The sequence below is a fragment of the Rattus rattus genome, chromosome 4, assembly GCF_011064425.1.
Source record: "Rattus rattus isolate New Zealand chromosome 4, Rrattus_CSIRO_v1, whole genome shotgun sequence".
Taxonomy (NCBI): domain Eukaryota; kingdom Metazoa; phylum Chordata; class Mammalia; order Rodentia; family Muridae; genus Rattus; species Rattus rattus.
The window spans coordinates 63,725,151-63,745,893 of NC_046157.1; the positions used below are offsets into that span (position 1 = coordinate 63,725,151).

At 43.5% G+C, this 20,743-nt stretch overlaps 1 protein-coding gene across 2 annotated transcripts; it reads right to left on the reverse strand.

The window, feature by feature from the left end:
- Nucleotides 1-1,889: 1,889 nt before the first annotated feature.
- Cxadr (CXADR Ig-like cell adhesion molecule) lies at nucleotides 1,890-17,677 on the reverse strand. Of its 2 annotated transcripts, XM_032900513.1 has the most exons (6): nucleotides 17,474-17,677; nucleotides 13,324-13,528; nucleotides 9,019-9,174; nucleotides 8,206-8,328; nucleotides 7,497-7,635; nucleotides 1,890-6,341 (listed from the first exon to the last, which is right to left on the reverse strand). In XM_032900513.1, the coding sequence occupies exons 1-6, from the start codon at nucleotides 17,660-17,662 to the stop codon at nucleotides 6,077-6,079; spliced, it is 1,077 nt and encodes a 358-aa protein (XP_032756404.1). In that variant the 5' UTR covers nucleotides 17,663-17,677; the 3' UTR covers nucleotides 1,890-6,076. The 2 variants fall into 2 exon arrangements, with proteins under 2 accessions (XP_032756404.1, XP_032756405.1); XM_032900514.1 differs by lacking the exons at nucleotides 7,497-7,635; nucleotides 8,206-8,328 and having other exon boundaries at nucleotides 6,154-6,341.
- Nucleotides 17,678-20,743: the final 3,066 nt, after the last annotated feature.

The window sequence follows — 20,743 nt, forward strand, 5'->3', positions numbered from 1 at the left end:
GGAGTCCCTGCCATTGCCTTGACTGTGACCCTCTGACCTCCAGAACATGGAGACATCGATTCTGTCACTTAAGCCTCACCATTTGTGGTAGTCTGTTATGAAAGGAAGCCCTAGCAAACAAAGACAACTTGTAAATAACCGATTTCAGAAGACCAATCATTTAAAGAAGTCAACTGACACGGTACTATAAGGTTTTTGTGAAAACTACAAAGTCTAAAAAAAGTGATGTTTTAGGTATCTTAGCAGGTCTCCCTAGATTTTTACACTAAAAAGTATGAGGACATCAAAACGAGGCAAGGTGCCGCCTAGAGTAGCATTTATTTCTCAGCCTTTCATTCGAGTGTTAAATCAGCACAACCAAGGCCATCTTCCTTGCTGTCTTTTCTATACAATACTTAACCACATTGAAAAGCCACTGTGTTAACTTGGCCTCCACTTCAGAAACACAGCAGAAACCCTTAAAGCCTGAGCTTGAGCGAGGCTGGCCTGTCGTCAGCCGCCATGGCGTCATTTCGAAGTTACGTCCAGTTATGGCTTAGGACACACGAGAGCACTTAGATCTAGTAACAGTTGCTTTACCTTCGGTGTTGCAGTGTTTACTCAGCCAGGGCTGTCATCTGGTCTTTAGAGTTATTACGGTTTAAATAATGGTCTATGTTAAGGGCATTCAATTATGCACATGCTTTCCCCTGACATTTTATTGTAATGTGAACTTTAAATTCAGACTTGAAGTTCCGTGTGTCCTTATGAGCATCTCAAGTAAAGGATGCCTACAAACAACTGTCATCAGGGCAATGCTCTAAAACCTCCCCACATTTCGAGACATAGGGAATGGCCACCAGTTCACCCTCATAAAATTACGGTTAAGTGAAGCAACCAGTAATCATCAGCGTTCACCATGGCTTCCTTCATGTCCTGTGTTCTTCACCTTAGCCCGACAGGAACTCTCCTATTTTCTGTCAGCCATTGGTTCTCAAGTGGACCTGATCAGTCTTCTACCCTAGGCAGTGCGGGGACAGTAAGCAATGTCTAAAGACACTTTTCATTTTAACTGGGGTAGAGGCAAGGGTCCTCCTGACATCCAGTGAGTAGAAGCCAGACATGCCACTCCCACTCCACAGTTGCCCATAGTAACTGTCCAGCCCAAAATGCTGACATTGTCGAGGCTGAGACAACTTAGTGAGTAACCACAGTATTCTTCAACATGTACTCTTACGAAACTTTACTGCCCAGTTTTCTTGAAATCGACATTTCAAGCCCATGAAAATAGCTTTACACCATGAGATGACTTGCTGTGATCGGAGTGGACGTGCTCTCCTGAAATTCTCATCTTGAACTCTCGGTGGCTAATGTGATGGACGGGGCAGCACTTGGGAAAATGGCTGTCATGGGGGATCTACCCTCTTGACTGGAATCAATGAAAGGCATGAATGATCTTGTCTCCCCCATTCCACTTTAGGAAGATACAACAGAACAAGCTCTGTCAGACTCTTCTGGTGCTGTGGGCTTGGGTTTCCCAGCTTCTAGAACTGTAAGCAGTTTGTTTATAAATGATCCAGAAGAGGAGATTCTGTTTAAGCAGCAGGAAGGGACCGGAACATGTTTACGTGTTTAATGTGTATTTATAAACACTCACTTTAAATTCACCTGAGAAGTGTGAGTTGATTTCTAAAATTACAGAACTCCAGAAGCTTCAATCTCCACATCGTACACTGGCATATACATGGCGTGCAAACAATATATATATGCGCTTAACTAACGCATGATGATTCTCTCTTTACTCTTTTTGTTCAGGATGAGAGAGGCTCAATACAGGAAAGCAGGGAGGAAAGAATACTGAAGCTTTGGCAGGCGTCTGTCAAAGCAAAATAAAGCCACACCACAAGGCAGGGGACGACTTTCTTCGTTTTATTTCAAAAGTACACGGTCACAAAGCTAAGAGCAAGTTTCTGTTTTTAAACAAAGTTGTTCTTACAAACTTTAAAATCTGCATCGTTGGGTATGTAAGCCAGATATCTGAAATACAAGATCTGAAACTGACACTATCAATACTTTGCAAATGTGGGTGTCAAATTAGTATTCTTAATACAACTGTGTTTATTGCCAAAATTCACAATTAGGAACAAGAAAGGTCAATTGGTGAATTGTGGTCCTCTTAGCACCTGTGTCATTAGACAAATTAGCAGAACTCCCAAAGCTCAACTTCGGCAGACTTGTTAGTGTCTGAATAAACGCCAAGCTCAACGGATGGCCTCTATCTCTAAATTACAAACTGGGACATATTTTTTAAGCTTGAACTTAGAGCTTAGGGTCAAGTTCTGGAAGGTAAACAAATGGCTGGCCTTCCTAAAGGAGAAAAAAACCACAATTCACAAATGTATTTATTCCCTCTTTCTGTAATATTTTCAAAAGGAACCTTGCTCAAATACAGATTATTTTAGTGTCAAAAGTAGGCAAACGAGAAATTTGACTGCAGAACATTTTGCCTTTATTGCTGGAATATCCAGAGGCATTTGAAATATTGAAACTTGCCCTGAACATTTATACTATGAAACACAAGAATGTTATAAACATATATGTACATATATAATAATGTTGCAAACCACTTAAAATTGTGCCAGCCTTTTTCTACACACTATTCTGTAAGTGACACATTTAAAGCATTCACCACATAAAATAGGAACATTTTCTGTTCACACTGAAATAAGGCAGCTGAGAGCACTCTAAACACTGTTGAAAATATTTTAGAAAAAAAACAGAAACCTACGAACATTCACATAGCTTCAAATTTACATGCTGTACACAGAGACAGTAGTTATTTAATAAGTCACACAGGAAAGAACAGCCAACTCCATGCACTGAGCTCTTGTTAGTCAAAAAGTTCACTTGCCTCTCCATATAGTCTAATCCCCAGGGCACAGGCTGAAGTTCATTTCTTAAAAGAACTTAGAGTCAAACCTCAGTCAAAATACTATACCACTGAGGTCAATCTCCAGGTGTTGGAGCTCTCAGTGTAGCCTTGTTTTGAACTGGCTACTGGCCTCAAATCCATGATCTTCCTGTGCCTCTGAGTTCTGGGATCATACATGTGCACAGTCACACATGTAACAGAAATTAGGCATCTCCATAATCTATACGGATTCTCCTAGTAAACACACTCGGTCTGTGTTTCCATACTAACAAATCCTTGGTCGGTAACTCGAAGTTAAGGAAGGGAATGATGGAACTCAACACCAGACTGAGCAGCAGGGGAGGCTTTCGAACAGGAAAATGCTACTGAGGTTATCAATAATAATAAAACTCATAGCTGTTCTGTATTCAGAACACAGACTATGGAATCTGTGGTGGCACTTCTCTCCAGATTACCCCGTGGAACATTAACATGTGTGTTAAGTCTCACGTAGAGAGTGGGATCCAAACCTCTGCTGTGAGGACAGAGCTGGCCCTGAACTGGATCTCTAGATAAGATTACACCAACCAAGTCCATGAGCTGTTGACTAGTTGACTTCCAGAGCAAATACTTGCTCCCTGGTTCAACTACAATCAGTGAGAATTGTTGGGGAAATTACTAGTACTTGTCTGACCTTTGGGTAAACTGAGACTTCAATGAGAAGAGCTGCAGACCAAAGCCTAAAATTTAACTATGTCGCTAATTGTATACCCTCCAGGCCTGTTGGTTTTCACAGTGTTTTGTTTTGTTTGTTTTTAAACAAGTTTCTCTTTCAGATTATAGTTGCTACAAATCTGGACTAAAGATAGTTGGATACTCTGGGTTTTGTTTGCCTTTCAATAAATACAAAGTCTATGGAAAGGAAAAGATTCCACACATCTGCCTTTGTAGTAATTTCTACCTAGCATCTTCTTCATTACCTAAAAACCATTAAGATCTACATTCCAATTTATTCTTGTAATATCTTATAAAAATGCCAAACATCTAAGAGTCAAACGTGGCTATGGTTATAAACTAGAAACACGGCCAAAGTGTACTGAGGGTGTGAATGTCTTTTCAATCCTAATAAACAATGATATCGCTTAAGTGACATCAAAAAGAGCAGAGGAGAAAAGGCAAGACTGAGACTCGGGGGAGAAAGGAGCCACAGTGATGTGCTTTTGAAAACAGTACCCTCACCTCTAAGCACCTTTCAGGTAGGTGATAGCTAGCTCATAGGCACCATAAAGTCACTGTAGAAATTAAATTACCTAAAAAGGCACAGATGAGAACAACACAAATATAAAAAGTAGTTTTATGTGAGGTTTAAACCTACTTTTAAAAAATGCCTCCGAATATGTAAAACTGTACACTAATCCATTACATGGACATTCGGTTTAAACTCACCATTAAAAAGGCTACACAACATTCTGCCTAACCGTAAATGCATGCCAACGTTAATTTATAATGTAGCATTTACAAGCACAGCACCTGAAGAGATTAACAGAGACCAGTTCCCTAGGGGAAAGGCTTTGTAGTTAGTTAATGAAATCTTTTATAACAGACCTTATCTACTATAAAGAAAATGCTGGCTCATTACACTCTACACACACTCCCTCACAATCTTAAGGGATATACAATAAATTCACTTTTTTTTTTCCTACGAAAACTATATTTAATACATTTGGCAGATAGGAGTATTCCCTTTACTCCTTTTTAAATTTCTTTTAAGAGTAAGTCACTTTCACAAAACTAAGACTCAAACTTGATTTCTGACCACTAGAGGGAGGCAGGTTTGGCCGCAGGTCACCAAGCACACTGCCCAAGTCTGGAATTCAGGACTAGTGGAAGACACTTAACTTGCCTCAAATATATTTGTTCATTGACTCTGAGAAAAATAGCCTCCAGGAACCGCACTCCAAATCAAAAGTCTAGATTATATGTTTCTATAACATAAACTATGCAGTACGGTCTACGACAAAACAAAAACACAAATTTAAAAATAATTTAAGAATTCTCATCCATTACTGTCAGATAAGAGAATTAACAGTTTTCCTTCCTTCCCTACCTCCTTCCTTCCTTGTTTCCTTCCTTCCTTTCCAATTGCAAAACCATCACCTAAAATAGAAGGCCAGTGTTTAGCTGCAGACTGACAAACCTGGCACTCCCACTCTGCCTGGTCAGAGTTTTGCTGAGGTCCACAGGCCCCGAGGCGCAGACCCTCCGCGTCGATCCTCCTCCTCCTCCTCCCCCGGCCCGTGGAGCATCAAGTGTTCCACCTCTATGTGTAGCAGGGGCAAAAGCTACCGAAGCTGAAAGGTGCTTCTTTTTGTAGTGCACAAAAGGTTACTACTTTCTGTGGCTGCTGTAGTCTCTAGGTTAAATACTTAAGGAAATGATACAGACTAGTCAGCCCAGCATTCAAGAAGCTGAAGCAGGAGGATCATGATTTGAGGACAGCCTAGGCAACGAACACACTGAGGCCCAATCTCAAAACAACAAAAGAAAAAAAGAAAGACAAGAAATCTTGTCATCAATGATCGTGAAAGACTTAGAAATAAAACTAGACATTTTTAAAACACTGTCATGTCTCCTACTTACAGATAATGGAATACACTTCAGACTATAAAAACAAATTCTTACATTAAGTAGGTTTTTTCATGGATTTCTTTTTGAGAGACATAAATAAATGAGACAGATACCCTAAAAATAATGGTAGAAACTACAAAGTATCGTTTTCAGATGGTTCAAGAATCAACTTGGTACATCTGTAAATTCACAAATTTCTTGACCCATGACATCATACTCAAAGTGCTATATCTTTCTTAGGATATAAGGGCATTATTGTTTAGGTGCCCTTAGAAATCAACTTGATAAAATTTCCAGTTGGTCAATGTCATTACTCTTCAGCCTTTATTATTTACTATAACCAAAAATTCTTACGGAGCATGTTCCTTATAAATTTCTTCACGTGCGTGTGTGTATGTTTATGTATATATGTGTGTGTATATATGTATAAGTATGTATATATACACATATACACACACATACATATACATGGGCTACTGTTAACAAAATTTAGAATAAGTACTGATATGTCAAGAGAAGAATCGAACCATGGAAAGCGGAGAAGAGAGGTGCAGAGTTCTATACTATAGACCCATCCTTGCTCTGTGCTGGGATCATCACGGGAACCGCTCCCATTCGACTTAGATTAGGGGCAGCTACCTTAGCGGGCGCCAGAGTCGGACTCTGAGGAGCGCGTTCAAAGTCTTCACTGGGGACTTGGTTGTACTGGGTCTTGGAATACCCTTCCATGTTGGAAGGGGACATGGACCCCAGGGAGGAATGGTTGCTGCCGATGTAGCTCCTGGCGGTGGATGTCCGACTCTTCGGAGGAGGCACATCTTCCCTGGAAAACAAAGCGCCCAGTACATGCTAAAAATGAACGCTCACCTCTAAAACCTTACAGTTATGTAAGCTACAAAGCATGGGTAAGGACAATGCAAACAGTGAGCGGAGTGAGACTTCACCTCGTTAACTGTGTGCCTGTCTCAAGTCATTACCGTGGTCAGACCGTAAGGAACAGTAATTGAGCTGTGGCTTTTGTACAAATGCATGTTTTGTAATGTATGATGAGGAAGACATTTCAGTTTCATCTCCTAGCATCGATGATTATGTAGTTAAGCCATATCATTAATACTTAAAGCATTGACACATAAACATACCCCCAAAAGGAAAGAAAGACTTCCTTTTTGCTGTAAAAGCCCTCTTAAGATGTCAGCCAAAGGGGTTGGGGATTTAGCTCAGTGGTAGAGCGCTTGCCTAGCAAGCACAAGGCCCTAGGTTCGGTCCCCAGCTCCAAAAAAAAAAAAAAAAAAAAAAAAAAAGATGTCAGCCAAAAACTACATATTTTGTTTTCAAAACCTGAAAATTGGTGCCTGAGAATTTTCATCAAGCATGGACATAGAATATAAACCTGAATAACTTTGGGTGCATCTTAAACAACAAGCGTTCAGGTCTCCAATCTCCTGACCTAACTAACAACAATTTCCAAGTTGTTAAGCTGTGTAAGTCATGTGTTCTTATTTTTTAAAGTATAACCCTAGTTAAAATCTTCCCGTTTAGAATATTTAAGAAAATAAAGCTATGTCTGGTAGTGACACCCGAGACCCCCCCACTTAGCAGAACTCTATGATTATGACTTCAAGGGCAGTTTGGGCAACACGGTGAGACTGACCCAAGAAGAAAAACTAAAACTCCATTACCAGTGCCGCAAACTACCCATGCCACTTAGTGACCGCCGGGTCTTTTCACAGGAAACAGCAGGTCTTCCTGAGACAGACGCTTCGCTGTGATTCTAAACACAGGACAAGAAGCTGTGAAGGTTTCACAGCGCTGCTGGAAGTGGTCAGACATCTGAACACACATGCTTGGCGGGGATTTGAAGGGAGGAATCAAAGCGTTCACGCAGTTTTCACATTACTTAGTTCCCCAGAGTGCCTCGGGACGGAGGCTCTGGGATGGAACTGTTCTACACCTGTCCAGTCCAGGTTCACTTGATTACCTGATGTCGTGATGCACCTCCTTCTCATACTTCTCTTCTCTGCGTTTCTTATGACAGCAGAAGAGGATGGCCCCGATGAGCACAAGGGCAAGCAGTGTCCCTATGACGGCGCCCGCGATCGTTCCAGCTCTGTTGGAGGCTAGCGTGAGATTGCGACAGAATTAGAAGGAGTAAGAAAGCCCACCACACGGGGGCTTAGTACTGAAAGAGAGGTGTGTGTGTGTGTGTGTGTGTGTGTGCGCGCGCGCGCGCGCGTGTGTGTGTGTGTGTGTGTGTGTGCGCGCGTGTGTAGAAAGAGACCGACAGAATCATTGCATATATTAATTTTTAAAAGAGATCATCAAAGCTTTTGTCTAGCAAGGAAAATGTATAAAAGTTATTTTCTTTTGAATGACACATATCACCAAAATTTAAAAGCTGATGGCATCTGAGTGCAACCTGTCTTGATCAGCACACAGAAATGTCATAAGCTTCATAACTTTAATGGCTAAATAGTGGACCAAAGCTGATTTGACAACTTTTATCTCCTAAGTGATGGTTTTATTGGTAAAACCATCATATCTTCTCTGCTGCATGAACGAGGAAAATGAGCAAACGCCTAGAGTGTCCGATGAGGGAGAGCGTCCTTGCCGTCAGAGACCCTCACTAGGTACGCTGAACAAGGCCATGAGAGCTAACAGAGGTGAGGCATGTGAGAGAATGTACTTACGAGGGACAACATCTAGTCGTAGCATACACTGATCAGAGCCCACTCTGTTTTGGACTGTGCAACTGTAGGTCCCAGAATACTCAGAACTGGCATTTTTCACAGATATAACCGGTGAAGTCATTTCTATGAAAGAAAAGCAGGGGAGAGTAGGTTTGCTTTTGCACGATGGATTGCTGTCAGTTTTTAATAACACTAATTTGTGTCAAGTTTACTTCACATAAGTTTGGCAATGTAGTTAAAAGACAGATAATTCTGGGTGCAGAAAAACTGCCAGGAGCAGATGATGCACATCTCCAGAATTCATACAACCATCCTGCAGGTCCTATAAGCAAGCTTACAGTTACTATATCCCCTCAGGCACAGCCTCAGCTAAAGCAAGGTGGTTGGTCTGCTGCATGGCAGCTACAATGATCACATGAATGGTTACATTTAGCCAAGTTGTAACTTTTTAGCTCATGGCCCATTACGTAGGTTTGGTTTAAACTTACATGGGTAAGTTACTGGAACAACAGTAAGAATCCAGGCAGAACCACCATGATTACACTCTGGTACTTTCCCCACTGACTTGTGACCGTGTCCAGTTCTCAACATTACGAAAGATTTACCGCAGTCACCAATTACAAAATGCTTAAGGTGAAATCTTTATAGAAATATTTCTTCTTTGAGGAGACTTGGTTGTGATTATAAGATACTGAATAATTGTCATGGTAATCTGGATTATTCTATATACACCAGGGAATTTAAACACCACTAGGTTTAAATGTAAGTCAGCGACACAGGGGCACCATTTTGGTACCTAAATGAGAGCAGTACCTGCTAGCCATGGAGTAGGCATTTTCTGGGAATCTGACAATTTCTGCCATTCATACTGCAGTGGGAGGGAACCTTCTTTGGGTTCACACTTTAGCTTGAAGTCATTTCCAATCTCTCCCGAGCCATCCACGAAGCACCTTGTACCTGAAGGCTTAACTGAGAGGAAAGGAAAGAAATTACAGCTCTGCCCAAGAGAATGGATTTGTCTCTCTAATGGACTACATAAGCCCCTTAAGCACAGAGGATGACGCATAGCCACTCACCCTTCATCAGCCAGCATGGGGCTCAGAATGGACAAGGGAACGGAGAATGGTATGTTGTCAAACCAGCTTACACAGCCTCGTCAAACACAAACAGGACATGAGCTCAGGCAAGCAGCCACTGCATAAAGTTCGGTGCATCTCAGATGCAGCTCAGCTCGGCCATTCCATAGGCACATGTCAAAAAAGCGGGGATGATGCGGCTGGTGATGATGCTCCCAGAAAGCTCCCCTCCGTTCCTTACCTAGTCTCTGTCCTTGAAATGCAGCCAAGTCATGTCTCTCTAGGTGTCGTTACTGGACAATCAGGGCACTTATCAATTACTGATCCCCGGGACGATCCGCTCAGTGCAGCCAGACCACTTAATACTATGCACTTACATGAATTCAATCCGTTCAGACAGCAGAGTCATAAAAGGTAAATGGGAGGTTATCTTCCAGACCGCTGAGCGATGATTTAGAGAAACAACTAACCTCGTTACCTGCAACTCACCCCACCTCTGGCCTACTACCTTGGCACTGCAGGCTGTTCTGCACCTCATGAGGCATGACGTTTACGGGATAAAATTAAGATGTCAGTCAAGCGGGTTTAACAAATGTGTTTATATTGTTGTTGTTCAGTACTTTAGTAGGTAATTGGTTTCAGGCCCTATGGGTACATAAATATGAGGCTTCTCAATGCCTTACATAAAATGACATAGTATTTCACTTGACCGACCATTCCTGGTGAGACTTGAAATTCCCTATCGATTGCTTGTAATATTTATTACAATGTAAATGATACATAGTTGTAATAATGATTATAACTGGGGGAAAATCATTAAGTCTGTATGTACATTATACACAGATGTTTCCAAATGTTTTTTGCTCTGTGGTCTACTCAGTGTGAGGATGTGGAACCCAAGGATAGGAAGGGTTAACTGGATACCCAGTAAGCAGGAGTCATAACTTTTCTCAAGTTCTCTCCTGGTGGCCGCAGACGCCTCGCTTCAAACTGGCCCATCAGATTTCTATCACTGGTCCAAGATCTTTTCTCTTTCTGGAATCATGACTTGAATAGTAAGGTTGGTTCCTTTTTCTTTGGTCTTTTATTCCATGAGTTTTTGAGAATAATGCACATTGTGTAACCATGCGTGCTAAACGCTGCTCGCTGTTCCGCTGCCATCAGCACAAGCCAAGTGTGTCTTCCCTTTCACCTACTGAGGAGCCTCGTGCTTGGGGACACCTCTAAGGTCTGCTCACCCAGGCTCTCCAGGACCCAGTGTGTGGTCTTTAAAGTCAGAAGGGAGAGCCAGGAACTGTGAGCACCACACACAAGAGGCAGACACCCATAAAGGATTTGGGGAAACTCTCAAAAAAAGCAGACATCAGCCCCCAGGTAGCTACTTCTGAAGGGAGAGTAGGAGAGTGGGGACTGAACATGGAGTGGGGTCTGTCAGGAGGAAGGGCCCATGAGTAGTTAGTACCCTAGTGAAGGAGGGATGTGCAATGCTGGCCAAACACTAAGTCATTATTTTCACTTTCCTCTAAGACCTTGGGGAAAACAATGCTTCCTACGAACTCTGTGGCTGGTTTTACCATCTGTCTCCCCGGACTGATAAATGCCAATGTTATTGATTTTCCCCCAGTCTAAGTTCATTCTCATGCTTTCTGTCCTTTGTGAGTTTTCCACCATTATGAATAAAAGTGAGAGCTGGAACACACACACACACACACACACACACACACACACACACACACACACACACACACACACAGAGACACTCACTAGATTTTAAGGGCCATTCCTGCCGAGACCGTGATTGTGCTTAGCCACCTGGCCATCAGCGCTGTTCCGTCCACTCATTCTGGGAACAGCAATGCAAATCCCATCGGCCCCACTGTACCTTTTCCCAAAGTTTGATAGACAGCTGTCAGTCACTTCACGAAGCATATGAATACCAGTGGGAAACACTCTCCATGGACCTGGACTCTGAAAGATGTCCAGGAAAGTAGGGGGTCCCCAGAGTCACAGAGCCACATCAGGGTCTGAATAAGAGTTCGGACCACTGTTTAAAGAAACAGTCGCCAGCTTACGCAGTTTACAAACATAAAGAGGTCAGTCCATGTTTCCGTGATAGAAACATAGCTAGTGTTTCCTATGACGCCATATTCCCTTCTGTGGGTCCTTTTACATCATAAAGAATACTTTTGGGGTTGGGGATTTAGCTCAGCGGTAGAACACTTGCCTAGCGAGCGCAAGGCCCTGGGTTCTGTCCCCAGCTCCAGAAAAAAAAGAAAAAAAAAAAAAAAGAATACTTTTAACTAAAACCAATTTAAGATGGAACCGATTTAAGACCGGGACCCCTTGCGTGCTAAGTCAGTGAAGTGACCAACAGCCAAGCCAACCTCTGCAGTTACTTCTGGAATGCAAAGCAATTGCAATCACTCCTCCTGGCCCGTCTGCTCACACAGGAGGCTCTAGAGGAGGCCCTGGCCAGCAACACTTGCTCTTCCTAAACCAAAACCAAGTCTAGAGCCTGACAAGAGGTAAAAATGTCTTGCTTCATTATTTCCAAGAGTGTCTTAAGTAATGCTCGCAACCCACATTTCCTACAAAAAGCGAGTCTCCCTGACACACACAAGACAGGGATATCAGTACCGCAATACAGAGAGCTGACAGCCGTGTTTACGTCATGAAGCTAGAGCATATTGTGTAAATCTGTCACAAGAAGTTTTGGACACAGAGTTATAGAAAGCTTTAGACACAGAGTCACAGCCTTTCAGAGCCTCCTAATTTGAGAAGATTAACTGTACACACTGTTTCAGATTCTAAAGATGGACGACCGAGTTTTGAGTGTGACAGCTTACTAAGATGTTGAAGCATCACCTTTGTAACTCTCCAAGGAAAGCTACCAGGCACCCCAGCAACGGTCTAATCCTCTCAGTGGAAGAACCAAAGCAGTGGTAACAAGGAGGTAAATAATCTGAGTCCGTTTTCCAATCATTCTACCACAGCATATCTCCTCCAGCTGAAACATCCCAGTATGTGGGGCTGGAGAGGTGGCTCAGTGGACAGGCGTATGTATTACAGCTCTTGCAGACAACCCAAGTTCCATACCAGGCATGCACCTCTCACGGTCACCAACTGCACGTAACTCCAACTGCATGGGGATCTGATGCCTCTGGCCTACACGGGCACTGGCACGTACGTACGCTGCACACACAGACATCCGCATACACATAATTTAAGTCTTAAAAATTACAAATAAATAAATACTCTGAGTAACTAATCATAGAAATCTCATCTATCCTTAAGAAAGAAAAGGGTTAAAGCAGAAAAGCATCTTAAAGCTGAATGAGGTCTTAGGCTTAATGATAATTAAGTCTTTATGTTTCACCGTGATAGGCTGAAGTCAAAGGAAATGAAAAGGTTTAATTCTCAGAGAAATTTCTGAAGAGGAAAAAAATATCTTACAGCAGTTAAGGAAACTCCTGGCTTGGTCAACTTCGTTTTAGTTTTCTCTTGCTGTAACAAAATGTCTGAAGGGGAAGCTCGATCACTATTTGAAAGGAAGGTTGTCTTTGTCCTGTAGTTCTGTAGGTCCAAAAGCATAGTAACAACTGGGTCTGCTTGGCTCCCACAAGCTCTTCAGGACCAAGAAGAAGAGCTCTTGGCATTCGAAGAAGAAAGCCCTGAAGCAGTGAAGGAGGCTCAATGGCTACACCGCTCGATCACTGGAGCACAGCAATCCCTCAGAGCGGAAGCTCCCCCACCTAATCACCTAAACTCTCCACCGGCTTCCTAAGCCTCAGGGAGTTCTTCGGTCACAACACACTCCAACCATGGCAGGGGGTCTGTCTACTTCCTAACTTTTACAAAGTAGGCAGTCCTTGTCCTTTCTTCATCTGAAAAAGGAGAGACTAGCTGTTCTCGGCTGTCCAAGAATATCAGAAGTACTTCCGTGTGAAGCCAGCTTTGTGCTCCATGAGCACTACTCCTATAAGTGGTAGCCACTTTCCCTGTCACCCAGGATCCCCCGTGGACAATGGGAACGATAACTTACCAAGAACTGTCAGCAGAAATTTTCTATTTGCAACCCCGGGAGCTTTCTTCACTTTGCACTGGTAAGTGCCAATATCGGACAACTGCAGATTGGTCACATTTATCGATGCGTCACCAGACTTGACGTCGTTACTCGTAAAGTGTACTCGTCCTTTCAGATCCGGATAGTAGTTATCATAAATTTTGTCTCCAGAATACAAAATAATCTGAAAGCAAAATAAGAAAAGGAGATTTAAAAAAAAAACAACCCACCTCATTTCATAATTGTTCTCATTTCGCAATAAGATCCCTTGTTCTTATCCTGAGACTCAAAGGCCAAAGAATGGTAACCAGACACAAATAACAGGGTCACAGCTGGGCCAGCTCCAGGTGACTCTCTTATCTGAGTAGTACGGGCGGAAAGTAACATACAAGCATATCTTTTTCTCCCCAGTGTTAATCTGAAATGCAAAAGCAGGAAAACCGTGTGTTAGGAAGACAGCGGCTCTCCAAGCACACAAGGGAGGAGAAACATAAGGGATACTGGGCTGAGTTGTAGCTCTTTGCCCCATTTCTAGTGGGAAACAAAAGAGGAACAGGGTCACAGGATGTGCCCTATCCACAAACAGAAACAAAAAACCCAACACAACTATAATCTGCACAAATTGCTTGTCTCAGATGCCAATTATGTGCAGTGTAACTGGAAAATGTCTCCTAAGGATCTTCTTTTCTGAAGGAACCTCTGGGTTTTTCTGTATTTGACTTCTCTAGCATGTCCACCCCACCCTGAGTCCACACACCCTCCTTTTAAGTAAGGTAGGTGCCTGTCACCAGGTCCCATTCAAGGTCAGTTTGTTGAGTACACATAGGAGGGTGCCCGCACTTGGCCTGAACACACTGCCGATTACCCAGCTTCCGTCTGGCCACACCCACTTGTCAACATCAATCAACATTCACCAACTTCACAACATTCACAAACAAGATGCCAATGTCCTGTCTATCAAACTTTTCACTCGTGTTCAAATAACTGTACCTCAGAAGCTCATTTAGTCACACACAGCTCACCAGACACGAGTGTGCCCACAGTGAGCGGCCTTGTAAACCTTGGTGTTTTCCTAAGGACTGGTTAAGAAACGTACAGGTAGCACTTACCTGATGATTTTACTTGTCTTCACTGATCTCTCCTTGCACGTACTGTCCCCCTTTAACAGTTAGCCTAAAACAGTGCTGACTCTTGTCGCAGTTTATACAGACTAGCTTCACATCAGCCAGACCTGTTTTCCCTTGGCACAGTATGTGACTAATGTTTCTATATTATTTCCAAGCTGACAAGTATCTTGTGCATGCAGTATTTCGTTAAATTCTCCTAAGAGGTGGTTATGACATTGGTCCCTTCTCTGCCATGTGAGGAAATGTTCTTGTGGGACATGGGAGACAAGGAAGGACAGTGTAAAGGATAACAAAAGTCACAGCTGGGACAGCCCCAGGGGACTCTCTTATCTGAGTAGTATGGGGGAAATAACATACAAGAGTATCTTCCTCGCCCAATGTTAAAATAAAATGCAAAAATAACATTAAAATAACACTGGATAAAAAAAAGAGGTATGAGGGGGGTTGGGGATTTAGCTCAGTGGTAGAGCGCTTGCCTAGCAAGCACAAGGCCCTGGGTTCGGTCCCCAGCTCCGAAAAAAAGAAAAGGAAAAAAAAAAAAAAAAGAGGTATGAGAATTGCAGAATTCTGGGTTCAAATTCCAACTACTATAGCTGTGTGACGCTGGGCTTGTTCCTTCACATCTCTGAGCCTGTTTCCTCACGTTCATAAGCATACCCATGCTCATCTTAGAGTCTGATTAAAGCTTAAGTACACACAGTCATGCGCTGCATAGAGAAGCTTCTGTCAAGCCAGGACTGTGTACATAGAATGGTGACGCCGTAAGAGTACTCCACAGCGATTGTGTTTGTGTGTACATCAAATACTGCCCAAATGACAGTAAAAGTCATCTGATGGTCTTCTCAGAAAATATCCTTCATGCAGAAGCAGGCATGACTGTGTAACTAAGGACCACCAACAGTGGTCAGGATGGGGTACATGGTACAGTGTCACACAGGATAAAAGTAGACGGTTCTCCGGCCCAGTTTTTCAACTTCCAAATCCTTAGCTGCCATCTAGTAGGTTAACTGTCTCAACAGGAGTCCACTGATGCATGGTACAGCTCGACTTCCACGGAGGCATTCTCTTTTGCAGAGAGCTCCCCATACCTGCCTTCCCATACCTCTTCCTTTTCATTGGAGTTTGCTGTGTACTAAATCTGAGGCCAGGTTTTTAGCCCAGAAATGAACTCCAGACCAAGTGCCCAGTGTCATACTTGGGTCCCAATTCTTGTGCTTCATCCTTAGCTTGTGAGACTTGGAACCCTCTTTCCATGAGCAGACAGGCTACGGGCTTGGGGCACACTAGGCTTCCTGGTCTCTACATACCCTCCCCAGACGTCACCATCCTGTATGTTACCTGCAGGCTCAGACTCCTGAGCAGGAAGGAAAGGGAGTGCCAGCCGTTATTAGAAATCAGTGTTCAGAGTGCAGACATCTTCAGAGCGAGAGGCAGGGGGTGGGGTAAGAGTGAGAATGGAGAAGCCCAGGGAACCTATCGGGCGGATGAGAGTAAAGGGAGTAACGGAGGTAACTGTTCTTTGGGGTTTTGTTTGGGGGGTGTGTGTTGTGTGTGTTGTGTGTGTGTGTGTGTGGGGGGGTGTGGTTTATGGTTTGGTTTTGTTTCCTTTGAAAATAGGCCTGATCACACAACCAGACCAATCGGAATGGAGGAAATCCACAGCCCTGGTCACTGACAGCTAAGGACACTGAGAGCTGCTTTACCTCCTCCACAAAAGTCTGGGTTTATCAGAAACTACTCATGTCCGGGATGCACTTCATTCCGTCGTTTAAAAGGAAGACTTGCATTTTCAGTTTTAAAATAACCCCTTCCTTTTCTCTTCTCTGGACAATGAGTAAACTTAAGTCTTTCTCAGAGTCACAGTATGTGGTGCAGGCTGTCTTTACCCTCAGCGTTCTTCTGCCTTGCTTTCCCGATGAGGGAGTGGCAGGCGTACATCCCCGTGCTCAGGTCTTACAGCTAAACACTGCATCTTCATACTCATAACCTCGGCTTACTTCCTTACCTCTGCTCCAATATCCCGTTAAGTGAAATCTATCAAATGAAGTCAATACAGAATGCGCCATAGAAACTGAATGTGAAACTTGTCAGTAGATATGGTCTGGTGTTTGTGCTCGTCTCCCACCCTCTATCGGTTCTGTGTGTCTTACAAAAAGGTTCTGGGGAGAGGAACCTATCACCGAGAATGAGCTCTTCAGCTCCACAGGATGCAAGGAAAGACTCAGCTTCCAAAGCTGCTCTCTAACCGCCACTGGTTCATCAGTGTGTCACATGCATGTGCACGGACACACAAGTCAGTAAAAGTCAAGGCAAAACAGCAACAAAGATCTCATTTCCCTCTTAGGTAATTCATCAGATATTTAAAGTCTGAGCTCAGTTCTGGGTTTTTATTTTATTTTATTTATTTATTTATTTATTTATTTATTTATTTATTTATTTATTTTATATATGAGTACACTGTAGCTGTCTTCACACACACCAGAAGAGGGCATCAGATCCCATTACAGATGGTTGTGAGCCACCATGTGGTTGCTGGGAATTGAACTTGGGACTTCTGGAAGAGCAGTCAGTGCTATTAACCACTGAGCCATCTCTCCAGCTCCAGGACATTTAACCTGATGAATTATGGAAACGAGGCTCTAACGACAATACTATATAGCTTCCTTACAGTATATTATATCTTACACTTCTTTGACAAACGTGCTTTACTCAAGTCCCTAACAGCACGTACGCTGCTGTGCGCCTGCTCCAGCAATTCCCTGCTCTGCCCTCACGTGCACCCCAGACTTTCAGAGGCTTCCCTTGGTCCTCCAGGCCCCTTAATGCATTACATATGCAGTGTCTTCTGGGTGTGTCAACACAGTACAACAGAGTTCCTCACTTACACCACACCCGAGCATCGGGCTGACTGCTTTCTCCTAGGCCCCTCACCCAGTCTATGTGAGGGCACACCCGAGAACCTCGCTGGCCTGTATGGAGTGACCAGCATTGATCAAACTCACCACTTGATCCACTTTCTGGTTATCGGACGGGGATATCAGCCATTCAATGTCCAGTGGTCCCTGGTCTTCGGGTTCAAGAGTAAACTTGCAGGGTAGATAGGCAGTTTCCCCTTTAGCTTTTTCGATCCTCTGTTCAGGTGTGGTGATACTCAAACCGCTGGTGAAATCTGCAAAAAGAACCATATACATGGGACTCAGCCTCTGTTACTGCCCTGGCACATGGCCCTGGGGCTACTCATGGGAGCACAGTGATATGGGGTTTGGCTTCCAAGCAACAGAAGTCAATGTCTGTAGTGCTTTTGTAATGAGCCCACTGATGCTACAATATCCAAGCAATTCCCTTTAAAAGCACTGTGGACTTCCCACATGCAAAAAACACTCTGTACGTTCATGGGCTGCAGCCTGGAACTCACAGTCCTGTTCCCACTGACCAAGTACTAGGATTGTAAAGGCGCACTACAAGCCTGACTATGAAACTAGTTTGACGATGCAGCTTAGTTGCCTAGTTCGTTCCTAGCCCTCCACTGAAATCGCAGGCCAGTGAAGAGCTGGCCTTTGCTGTGTTAGGTTTTTGGTTTTTTGGTTTTGTCACTGAGCATGTGGCAAACATCTTTAGGTACAGCACCAGAGAGGCAGAGGCAGGAGAATCAAAAGTTAGAGGCTAGCTTAGGATACACAGCAAGACTCTCAGAAACAGGAGGGGGGAAAGGTTTGCCAACAACTGTAGTAGCACATTCCTGAATCCCAGCACTAAGGAACAGACAGGACTGAGAGTTTGAGCACCCACCCCAGCTCCATAGCAAGACCCTTTCTCAAAACAGGCAGGGCACTTGCCTAGCGTTTAAAGGGCTCTGTGGGATTGTTCCATGGGCACCATTTAAAAAAAAAAGCCAATGTTGGTTTTCGAATCAAGATCTAAAGTGAATTATCTAATCATTAGCTTGATTCACAACAGTAATTCATCAGATCTGTCTTTAAAACTATTTACAACATCAAAGTTTCTTCAGCTCTAGTTTGCTTTTAGTTTTCTTTTGTTATTCTGAGTGGGGTCTGACTCCTTAAGCCAGCCTGGTCTGGAACGCACTTTGAACTCAGCAGTCCTCTCACCTCAGGGTGCTAAGTTGCGGACCCTTCACAGGCATGAGCAACCAGCTCCAATAGAGCTCCGATGTATACCTCAATCTTCTCCTTGTCCAGGGCGTGAGGCGTCACCATTTTGGGCCCAGAGCAGCAGCTTTACTGCTTGAACCCCCTGCCCTTCCAGATGTGGATGCTCGGTGTTGGACAATTACACAACAAAGTCTGAACACTGGGATTATGAACGGTACCCAGGGTCTGCCTCTCCTCATCCCCACACTCTGTCCACCCCACCCCCCACTTCATCCTGTGCTCATCCTTAACACATTGACCAAAATTAGGAGTCAATCAATCCCAAGTCCTCACTCTCCACAGTGACTATTTGATGAAGTTCCTCAATAATGTATATTATAATTTCTATTAGGTGAAAATTAATCTTAATACATTACCTACCAGAAATAATAGAGTGTTCGTGAAGTTGAAGAATAGAACTAAAGAGAAGCCACCATCCTAAGGTTGTAACAGTATCTAAGGACATTCCTCAAATGGAATAAGAGCTGCGTACAAATCCTCTGCATTCTTTTTTTTTTTTTTCCCTTTCTTTTTTTTTTTCGGAGCTGGGGACCGAACCCCGGGCCTTGCGTTTGCTAGGCAAGCGCTCTACCACTGAGCTAAATCCCTAACCCCAATCCTCTGCATTCTTAAGTCAGATCACTGAAATGTAACCAGTATGCACTGGGCAAGATCCAGGGTGAGGGCCCCTGATGCCCTGCTAAACCCATTCTCAACTTCTTCGGAACCACCGTGCAAACAAATCCCAGGGGAAATAAGTGGGGTGTCTGACCAGGAGTTAGGACTGTCTAAGATACAACCACATCAGACCACCAACACCCCACTTCTAGATCAGTTTCTGCAGGACCTTGGGTGAGGCCAGAACGTCCTTTCTCAGCCTACCTATCCCAACATCCACGGATTTCTGGGTTAAGTCTCTAGAGTTGGGGTTGGTTTTTCACACAGCGAAGGCTGATGATCCGCCATCTAAACCTATTGGCTCAGACCAAGCAACTGCTTATCCTCGCCCTGAGAATCTTCTGGCCTTTGGTCTGTCTCATGTCTACGTATTTATTTTATTTAAATATAGTTTGACACTGGCATCTCTAGAGTCCCTGCTGAAGAGATATTGGAACTTTGGGGTCTTGTGTTTAATTCCTCATAAATTCAGTCCTGTGCCTATGCCACCTCCCTGTAAGTTTTCTGTCCTTCCGTTTAGGTGCATGACCTCACCTGTTTCCATGTGTCACAAGTGTGCCATTAGCTCATGCTGGCGTTAGTGTTTGTTTTCCTTTAGACATCTATGGCACAGCTGACTAGGCAGACACATTCCATTTCCCCAGTACCGGACTGCTTTTCCTCCCAGTGCTGCCCTGGAGTTTCAGGACCCGATAAGGCAGAAATCCTGACTTACTATTACAGGATTAGTTTCTTTAATGGGCAGGGAACCTGGAAGTGCCTCAGTCTCTTAAAATAGCCCCTTGTTAATTACTGAAAAGACTTTGAGATTCAATTATATTCTGTTCATTTTTAGAACTGTCGGGGAGATACACAATCTACCTGAAGAAAGCCTCACATTTCAAGGGGTCTGTCTTCTCCTTCCCTTTGCTGCTGGGCTACGTGCTGTACGCAAATACTCCTGGACTGTACACGTCTCCTCAGATACAGGAGATGCCAGTCTGCTGCGTGAGATATTTTAAGCAGCTTTCTAAATGACTTTCAGTATTTCTTTTTTGAAATCTGTTTGCTCCTTACTGGGTTGTACTAAAAATGAACTGAAATCTCAAGGCCCTCACAAAGAGTTCTTGGGTTTCCTAGCAACACTGAGCTCTCGCCAAAGGCATCTTTATTTTATTATAAAGTGCTGGAGTATGCACCAGTCAGAACTGTATAAAACAAAAGGCAGATGTACTTGGTCTCAGGCAGGGGCTCTGTAAGGTACGCACACTGCAGTAAACTGCAGTGATGACGTAACTCAAAAACTACTTGCAGGTTTAAACAGCGTTTGAAAACTAAACCAAATATAATTTTATTTAAATTGAGTTTGAGGGTTGAATACAATACATGGCACAAAAATTCAAGCCACAAGGTCTTCCAGAGGCCAGTGGTAAGTGCTGCGAACCGGAGTATATAAACAAGCAG

Coding starts and splice junctions, on each gene's coding strand:
- Cxadr (XM_032900513.1), bottom strand. CDS start 17,662: ATGTATATGGTTCTTTTTGCAGATTTCACCAGCGGTTTGAGTATCACC. Junction 9,175..13,323: donor ATTTCTGCTGACAGTTCTTG/GTAAGTTATCGT, acceptor CTTTCCTCTCAG/TTAAGCCTTCAGGTACAAGG. Junction 7,636..8,205: donor ACGACTAGATGTTGTCCCTC/GTAAGTACATTC, acceptor ATCTCACGCTAG/CCTCCAACAGAGCTGGAACG.